The sequence below is a fragment of the Trachurus japonicus genome, chromosome 17, assembly GCF_045865225.1.
Source record: "Trachurus japonicus isolate A0001 chromosome 17, Traja_1.0".
NCBI classification, from domain to species: domain Eukaryota; kingdom Metazoa; phylum Chordata; class Actinopteri; order Carangiformes; family Carangidae; genus Trachurus; species Trachurus japonicus.
In genome coordinates this window covers 4,411,259-4,421,265 of record NC_140923.1, presented here as the reverse complement: position 1 = coordinate 4,421,265, position 10,007 = coordinate 4,411,259, and the positions used below count along the sequence as shown (strand labels likewise).

General features: G+C 41.6%; 1 protein-coding gene across 1 annotated transcript in view; it reads right to left on the bottom strand.

Moving 5' to 3' along the window:
- Positions 1 to 9,680: 9,680 nt before the first annotated feature.
- The window catches only part of tmeff1a (transmembrane protein with EGF-like and two follistatin-like domains 1a), a 103,387-nt gene continuing 103,060 nt past the window's right edge, over positions 9,681 to 10,007 (bottom strand). Inside the window, exon 10 of the mRNA XM_085805348.1 lies at positions 9,681 to 9,911. Within this exon, the coding sequence (XP_085661474.1) occupies positions 9,827 to 9,911 (85 nt within the window). The 3' untranslated portion in view covers positions 9,681 to 9,826. The remainder of the gene's footprint in view (positions 9,912 to 10,007) is intronic.

The window sequence follows — 10,007 nt, the reverse complement described above, 5'->3', positions numbered from 1 at the left end:
AGGACGGGGAAAAGGGAGAGGGGGAAACTCCACCTACCGCTGTTTAAAAAAGGCTTCAGGATCCAAAGGGAACCTGAATTCAGTCCTCTTGTGGACGGGGGCCAGGTGGTAAACTCAGAGTGCTCACACGAAAAGCCCCCCCAAACCCCTCCCCTATGGCTAAAAATAAAAACTCTTTGTAAGGCGACACTCGGACATTTTGGGAAGACGCTAAGAAGCAAAGAGGAGGGTGGAAATCCCCCCCCAACCAAGTCCTGCTCAGCTTTGTTGGACCCACACGGATTGATTCATAATTTTCCGTCCCTTGCTCATAGTTTTTTCAGACTGTTTCAGATCTTTACTGTAGGCTATAGATTAGATTAGATGAGTTTATTTGTCCTTTTCAAGGAAAATTGTTTTCACCATTTCGTACTAAAAGCGGCCTTGAGAAATGCAACTTACATTCATTTACATACATTCCCACATTTCATACACCACAATTACATACACTGCAAAAACTCAACATCTTACCAAGAATATTTGTCTTATTTCTGGTCAAAATGTAATTTCTAGTCAAAACGAATCTCATTATACTTAAAATAAGACTTATCACATTAAAAAGTAGCTTGTTTTTAGACACTTTTTTTTAAAAACTTCTTTCAAGCATATTTTCACTTGAAATAAGTAGAAAAATCTAATAGTGGATCAAGTTTTTCTTCCTTATTACAAGCACAAAAAACCTGCTTTCATTGGCAGATTTTTCTACTTATTTCAAGTGAAAATCTGTTTGAAACAAATGAGAATTATCTCAAACCAAGTTCATTTTTAGGTGATGAATCTTATTTTAAGTGAAAAGAGATTAGTTTTGACTAGAAATTAGACATTTTTAGAAGAAATGAGACAAATATTCTTGGGTAGATTTTGAGTTTTTGCAGTGTAGAGACATAAGAACATAAAACATAAGACATAAGACCCCGCACCCCACATTTACATGTACATTCCCCCTGGTTATGTTCTTTTCCTTCTTTTCCTTGCACACTTTTTATTGCAAGTTCCTCTTTCTTCTATTTTCCTATATTTAGGTATTGTATCGGTCGTATTTATTGTTTCTGACCGTGATCATTAGGCATTACCTTCCATTAGGACCTAATGTCCAGTCACGACAGCTTAGTATTTATTGTAGCCTATGTATTCATTGCACTTTACCTTTGTATAATTGATGCTGTTTCTATTGATTGTATTTCGATATTGTTGATATTTAATAATTGAATTCCTCACACCCAGACGTGTGGGAAGGTGATTGGTTTGTGTCACACAGCCACTCCTATTTAAGATGGCTTCCTGTGTTGGCACAAACATTTGCTTGAAAAAGGTCTAGTAGGCTAGCTAGCTACCGAAACATCGCAATAAATTCTGCAAGTTGCAACTATGTGTGCGGGAACTATCTTCTTTGTTTAATGCAAACAGCTGCGAAACTTGTACATCAGCAGCAGCTCTGACAGATGCAAAGATGCCACAGTTGTCTGGTCTGATTACACAGCGCTGGAATGTTTTCGGGGATTAAACATTGCAGCTCTGCCCTTTTTACTTTCCCCATGGGGGAGGCAGCTTGGATTGGGAGGGGAGGGGAGTGTGGGGGGGGGGTGCACAGTCCAAACATTGACCGAGCCTGAGATCTGAAGCTCTTTATAGAGAGACGACTGTGACTGTGACTGTGAGGAGTGTGAGAGCGACGCTGCTTTACCACTCGCTCCTCTGAACCGGTCTCAGATGTTGAGCTGTATTTAGTGGAGTGATTAATCGCCGGTCTGCAGCTCAGTGTGAGTGGAGTAGCCTACACCATCACACTCCCCTTTGTCGTCCGTTAGCAACAATGTGCTGAAAAGTGTGTCGTCCACAAATACACACACTGTCTGATGTGATAAAAATAACACACTCAGAGGATTAGCTTCTCTGACTTCCTTGCACACAGTCTCAAGTCTCAGTGTATTAGCTTTAGCTTTAGTGCTAGCAGAAAAGAAAGCACAAAAAGCCCCTATCACACCAACGACTTTGCGTAACAAACGTAGCATCTCCACCTGTCTCTACGCTCATGCTCATGAAGCCTCAGGATGAAAATATTTTCAACTTGCATGTGACGTACATTCGCCTCAACTGGTCTTAGCACTGATTTATTATCTTAATCAAGACATTGTGAAGCCAAATACTCTATTAGCTTCAAGGTTAGCATCCCGTTGCTGATCTACGTCATTAGATGTTGGTATGTGGGTGAGTATCACAACGACGTCTCATGCAAACGTTAACTTTAGTTTACTAACTGTAGAACTGACTGTTGTTCAGTCCGTATAATGTCTCATTCCAGCTCCGCAGTGTTAGCGACTACTGGTCCTACTGGATTTTAATGGCGAACATTAGCAATTAGGGGTGCAACGGATCAATAACCTCACGGATCGGATTGGATAGGATAACGGCTTTTGAGTCACGGATCGGATCATTTTTGAGGCCTAATGCTACATTTGGGTTTGCCTTGTTTTTTCAGTGTGTTACTGTTTACTGTATCTTAATGACTAGCTAGCATTTGACATTACATCTGTTTATCTAGCATTAGCAGCTAACACATCTAACTGTAGCCTATGTGCTGTGTTTCAATAGCGAGAAATGCTACATTGGAGGCCTTGTTTCCCTAGTAGCTTGTCACTTTACTGTAACTTAAAGAGACCCCGAGGAGTTTGCTTTTGGTTATTTGGTTAAATTTATTTTCGATAGGCTAAATATATTGTTTTGTCTTCATAGTTATTTTGATGTAATTATTTAGTGGTCGACTCGCCCAGCATTTCCTAGTTTCAGTTTCGCGGACGCTGTCCAGCGGGTCATGGGAATAACTCCGCCGGATCGCTAGTTGGCATCGTTTATGGTCGGAACTACGACGGTATCTGATTGTCTTCCAACCTCCGACTTTCGTTCTTGATTAATGAAAACAAATGTTTTCGCTTTTGTCTGTCTTACGCCGGTCCAAGAATTTTACTGTGCGCACGGAGGCTCAGGGGAAATGTAGTGTGAAAACACTTTGCTTTCCAAAACTCCTCGTAGTCCCTTTAATGATAGCTAACATCTGACGCTATTCCAGTTTTTCTAGCATTTGCAGCTAACACGTCTAACTGTATAATAGGTAATGCTACATCTGACATTAGCCATGTTTTCAAAGATTAAAGGACTTTATTGTATTAAGATTTTGCCCACAGTCAGTTGAAATAAGATGTAAGCTAACTGTGTGTATGTCAGATTATATTGGTTGAATTCAATAAAATAAAGTGGAGGTTAAAATTACACTGTTTTTCTTTTTAAACTTTTCTTGTTTCATAACAGTTCTTTTTTCTATTTCTCTCTCTGCAGTTAAACTTTATTAATTTTCATGTTCACTTTTTCACTTATTGCTCCTCCTCATGAATTTATCTCTGTGTTCAGTGATTTTTCAGTCCGACACTCACTCTGTCGTCTATTCCCCGTCTTTGAGGGAGGAGGTGCTTTTCTACTTCTCTTTTACTGAATGAACGTTGGATCTCTGTTTTACAGTCGGCTCATTACTGGATCTGTTCGACTGAAGCCAGCAGCTGCTTCTGCCCCTGAACCCCCCCCACCCATCTACCCCCCTCCCCACCACTACCACCATCTCTGCTCTATAAGTCTATATTTACCCAGGGCAGCAGCAGCGTGCCTGAAGCCCCGCCCCCTGCAGAAATGTATGACTCTCACTTTGGGTTTCTTTTTTTTTCCACGTGGAGAGGCGGCGACCTCTGCTCTGCTTCTGACGAATGGGTTTTAATTACATCATTTAATAAGTGGGCCCCTCCCTCGCTCCCTCCTCCCTGACAGGTGGGTGGGGGCTGATAGTGTAGTGATGACAAACTCCCACAGATTATATAGGTGACAGTATGTGTGCATATGTATTTCTATATGGAAGAATTTAGCTATTTTAAGACCGAGCATCATGAAACTGTTTGTGTTTGTTATTGTTACAGTGAAACCAGACGCTCCAGATTGATTTCAACCCTCAGGACAGTTTACTATTGGTCATCTGTCTGTCTGTCTGTCTGTCTGTCTGTCTGTCTGTCTGTCTGTCTGTCTGTCTGTCTGTCTGTCTGTCTGTCTGTCTGTTTTCACTGAGGTTGAACTTCCTCTGACCAGAGCTGTAGTTGTTGAACGGACTCTGCAGAGATCCGCAGGGCATGACCAAGCAAAAAAAAAGCTCAATTTTGTACGACTGTGACACACAAAAGTTGAAGTATCCAGTAGTCGATAGTACGCACAACTCTGTGGAGGACTTAAAGTGATAGTTCAACATTTTGGCAAAGTGGCCCATTGCCATAATCCCTATAGTCATAGCAGTAGGTTCGTTACCTTTAATTGTCGGTGCAAGCTATTTTTAGAACGGCAGAGCAGAGCCGTGAGCTGCTCAGAGCTACGCTACGGAGGCTCATTATGGGATTTCTTGGTTTCCCTCATCAAACTCATCAAATACACAATCCAACAACTCCACAACGCTCTGGTGGACAAGTTGTGACCTGCACATTCACCACGCTATGAGATAATAACACAACGTTACCACACAGAGTTGTTTTAGAGGTAAATACAGAGACTGCTTGATGAAAAACTGTCCCTGAAGGCAACGTGCATCAGAGGTTTTGCATGAATTTCCCTCTAAAACAACTCTGTGTGGTAACGTTGTGTTATTATCTCATAGCGTGGTGAATGTGCAGGTCACAACTTGTCCACCAGAGCGTTGTGGAGTTGTTGGATTGTGTATTTTGTATTGTGCTCGCGGCTCTGCTCCGCTGTTCTAAAAATAGCTTGCACCGACAATTAAAGGTAACGAACCTACTGCTATGACTATAGGGATTATGGCAATGGGCCAATTTGCCAAAAAGTTGAACTATCCCTTTAAGAAATATCATGAATAAGTCACAATTCAGTTTGTGCAGGAGCCTAAAAATGTCCCATTATTTCAAGATCAGACTGTAGAAAAGTTTAGTTTGTCACATTTACACTTCACAGCTTCTTCTAACGGCTTGAAGTGTAACACATGGATGTAACACACTGTCAGTGTTAGAAGGAGTGTGTGTTCTGCTTAATGTCAGTGTTTAGTATGGAATTAGGACACAGTGTCTCTATAGAGGAGAAACACAACAGTGTTCTGTGTGAAGTGAAGAGTCTCCTGTGGCCGATCGCACGGTCACCTCAATGATAAACAACAAAACATCATTAATCCATCACAGGAAGTGGGGAAACGCTGTGAAATGAGAAACACGAAAGGAAACCAAACCTCGCCGGACTGAGAGAGAGAGAGACACACACACACACACACACAAAAAGACACGTATGAATCAAATGACAACGTCTGTTCATTAAAAAAAAACATTTTCCTTTTTTATTTTGGCAGAGACCAAAAGTGGCCTCTCAAAGTCTACATGCAGAATATTAACATGTCAAACACGTTCTAGTCACATTTAGAGAAGTTACGGTTGCGATGGTCGACAACAAGTAGAAACACTTTGTTCAGTGGAGGAAGGGGAGTGGGGTGAGGAGGGGGGTGCTGACCTACAGTACGACCTGTAGACGTTACAGAAAAAACTCCTGTGACAGAAAATAAAAAGTACAAACACAGACAGAGGGACGAGTGAGGATCTGAACCAGGACCTTCTACTGCAGTTAAACCGCATCACAGCCTGCAGTTTGACCGAAGCCGACATGGACACAAATAATCGGAATAAAATAGGAATAAATGCCGATTCAGAATAAAACAGGTCGATTGGAAAATTTTAAAGGGACAACGAGGAGTTTCTATTTGGTTATGAAAAAGTCTCATATTAATGTGGATGAATCTACGTTACCACTTGTTAATGGGCCCATTTTCGATAAATAGCCTATATGGTTTTGTCTCTATGGTTATTTTGTTATTATTAGTGGTGGCGGAAATGCTGGTCGAGCCGACCAGCGTTTTTTACTTTCGGTTTCGTGGCGAGTCATGAGAATAACGCCGCCGAATCGCCGTTTATGGTCGGAACTACGACGGTATGTGATCGTCTTCTAACCTCTGACTTTAATTCTTGATGAATGAAAACATGAGTCTGTCTTGCGCCGGTCAAAGAATTCTACGGTGCGGAGGCTCATAAATGTAGTGAGAAAACACTTCGCTTTTCCAAAACTCCTCGTTGTCCCTTTAATCCAAACAGGCTCATTTGGAAATACATTTCTTTCTGATCAAGATGGGTGGTTTGTGTCGGTTGATGTTCGGATCAAGATTCAAGTAAATGGTTAATCTGATCAAAGTAGTCTTAACCTTCATCCACTGGCTCCTTTTTTTTTTTTCAATTAACCCTTGCTCGGGTCCTGCTGTAGCCGAGTCCTCGCATCACAGGAGAAGTAAAAACTGTTGTGCTTGCAGCTTAAGTAAAGAGAAAACAAAACATTTGCGAAAACGATATGTCCAGTGGATTATATCGTGTGGATTTGATCAGAGGCGGCAACAGGCAGGTTATAGAGAGAGGGAGAGGCAGGCGACCGGCAGAACTTAACTGTGCATGTCACAGTGAATTTATTCTGATTAACTGCTTGATGCATGTACACGCACGTTTTAATCAGATCAATTTATTTCATGTCTGTGTAAAACAATGAAGTTGGAATTTTCAATCAGAATGATTATAATCAGATTGTAGAAAATAAATGCACATGATGTGAACGTGGCTATTGAATGATATCTGGTAATTTTACTCTGTTATGTTCAAGGACGACTGAAAACAGGGAATGTCCGGGGTTAGGGAAGCACCCTCACTCAGGGTTAGCTAAATGTTAGCTATCCTGCTAGCTACACGAGCTACAATGGTAAACAAATCAAGCTAGTTTCATGGATGGATGGATGGATGGATGGATGGATGGAGGTCCTGGTTCAGACAGAAACAAAACATTTCAACATTTTCTTTGCGGATTTTGGAACAAACTTTGCGGACTGACTGATTGATGCATTGATTGATTAATTGATTGATTGATTGATTGATTGACTGAGTCCTGGTACAGTTTAGTCACTGAAGCCTCTGATGGTTTTTCTACGGTGACGTTCAGATGAAAACACTGTGACAGTTTGACTTCTGCTGTCAGATACCAAACTCTCAGGATTTTGTCTGACCTACCAAAAAACACCGACCGTGACGGAAATGAAGGATTTACATTAAATTAACAACGGTTGAGGCGTCGCCGCCGGACGCTGCTGGAAAGGTTTCCTCGGTGATTGACCGACCTTGTGATGATTGGTTTTTGTTGTGAGACATAAATACAAATATATCATCAAGAGAAAAAAAATGCTGATGAAGAGCAACTGCGGCGCGGTGGAGGGCGAGGAGGGATTTAAACAACCCGGGAAACAACACAACTCAATTATCAGTTTGCAAAGACGTGATGGGACTTTGATAGAAAAGTCGTGACTCAACACAAAGAGTTTAACAACAGGTTGTGTCACAGTGAAGTCAAGGACACGGGGGGGAACGACACAGAAAAGGCATCTTCATTCTCTGGACGTCCACTTCCTGTTGAGGATCAGCTGCACCTTGTCGTCCGTTATCTCCGGCTAATGCTAAGACTTATGCCAACTTTTTTTTTTTTTTACATGTCTTACCTCACTCCTGAGTCCATGACCAGCAGATAGACACCATCCTTTCGACTGTGCGTGCAGTAACAAGGGAAATAGAGCCGTATCGCCCGTAATTAGCTTAGCTCAAACACTGGAAGTGTATAGGTAGTGTTAGCCTGCCTCCTACCTAAAGTCATCAGAGAAACTCTTCAGCAACTCTAAACGGAAACCGGCGGGCCGATCTTCGTCTCAGAGCTGACAAAACTCTCCGGTAAGGCATCTTGAGCGGTCAAATGCCGGTAACGGGACGAGGTCGGTCAAAACGGAGGGTTCAAACAAAGACACTTTATTTTGGTTCAAGCTAGCTACATCGAGGGTAGGTTAGCTTCCTATTTCAAAGTAAAAGCACAAATTCTATCGTCATGGTTTTCTGTATGTAAAGGGCAACGGGTGTTTTATTTTGTAAAAGTAACCGGAAGTGCGTTTGTCACAACGGCTAGCTTGAGTAGCGCCGAATTCGTCCGAACAAAATTGTAAACAGCTGGTATTTAGACAAATTAACGACACACTGCTGATCTAAACGGCTACTTTCTCCTCTAAACATGTTTGAAATGTCGATAAAGTGATATATTTACAGAGTTTAGAGCTAAAATGAAACCAGCTTCTGACTGCTGATTTCAGCTCGGGTAGGAGGCAGGCTAACACTACCCATACACTTCCAGTGTTTGAGCTAAGCTAATTACGGGCGATACGGCTCTATCTCCATGGTTACTGCACGCACAGTGGAAAGGATGGTGTCTATCTGCTGGTCATGGACTCGGGAGTGAGGCAAGACACGAAAAAAAAAAAATGTTGGCGTATCACTTTAACGTTACTGCGCCGTTAGCTACGACCTGCATCCGATCACATATTGCCCATGGGATTTTTCTCTGTGCTTGGAATGTCTCACTGTGGAGCAAATGCAAAATTAAGACAAAGAAAATCAGAAGAATAATAAGAAGAGGAAACATTTTTTTCTCTCACATTCATAGAAAAGTCTTGATCACAGCATCAACCAGCAACCAAGACTTCCTCCGGTTACATGAGTCGGTCCGACCGCCGACAACCTTCGCTTACAATCCGTCAATCATAAAAAACATTCCGGGCCTCCGAGCGTCACAATCGTCGGCCATCTTTAAAGCCAAAGTGGATTCTTCTGGGAGATCGCGCTCCGAGTTTTTCCCAACCATCAAAAAAGTGTTTTTCAAAACATTCCTTTTCATAAACACCGATAAACCCCGCCCACTCAGTCCTCCTCTCTCTTCTTTCTTCTGTCCGACTCTTAAGTTTCCCTCCGTCGTTGCCGTCATCGGACCTCGGCGGCTCTGAGACGGAGGAGGAGGAGGAGGAAGAGTCGCAGCTTTTCTTTTTAAAAAGGTTTAAAACTACACCACGGTACACAGTTTTCACAAGTCATGCGAATATACAGGAACTAGAATTTAGAAAGCAATGTTATAAATAAACGTTAACATAAAAAACTGGAGTAAAAACTACTTTGAATAAAATAATAATAATAATATAATAATAAATTATTAGGTTGATTAAACACAGTGAAGTATTTACACAGAGTTTCATACCAAAGAATAAGTGTAAACAGATCTATATGACTGGCTGCTGGCCCCGTCTCGCCGCCTATACCACATTAAAAACCAACTGCATTTGGTGATCAGCTGCACATTATTAGTAAAAAGTGAAACACAGAGGACGTGAAAATCATCGTTTTCAATAAATAGCACATTCCAGAAGGGCGGACGACGTTTCTCCGTGAGCCAGTTCACCACACGTACCACATGTAGAAAGCATTCAAACGCAACCTCTTAACGAAGCACTTCAAAGTAGTAATTAAGACGTCTCACATGGTAACGACGGAGAGCGACAGCGTGTTCTGTCGATTCGGCTTCTTCTACTTGGTCTCGCAGCAAAAAAAACAAAAAAACAAACAGACAAACGAACAAAACTGAATTATGACGGCGCAACAATTCCATCCAAAGCAGAAAGGAGAGAAAGTAAGGCCCCTTAAATAAATACTCTCATTCTTCTCTTTTCTTTTTTCTTTTTTTTTTGTACGGTTTCCCCCGGAGAAAAAACAAAAAACAAAAAAAAACAAACACATCTACCGTTAAAAAATGGCATCCTGACGCCGTAAGAAAAAACTTATCAAAAAGAATCACCGACGCGTACGGCTGGCTATACCATCCTGGAGTTAGTGTCCGAGGAAAAGTGTCCAATGTTTTGTTTTTGCCGACGACCTCTGTTGTTTTTTGGACATTTCCTGAAGAGAAGGAGAGAAAAATAAAGAAAAAAAGAGAGATTTTAGATAATTTACTTCTAATAGAACACAACTCTGAAGGTCACATGACTCCTGGGT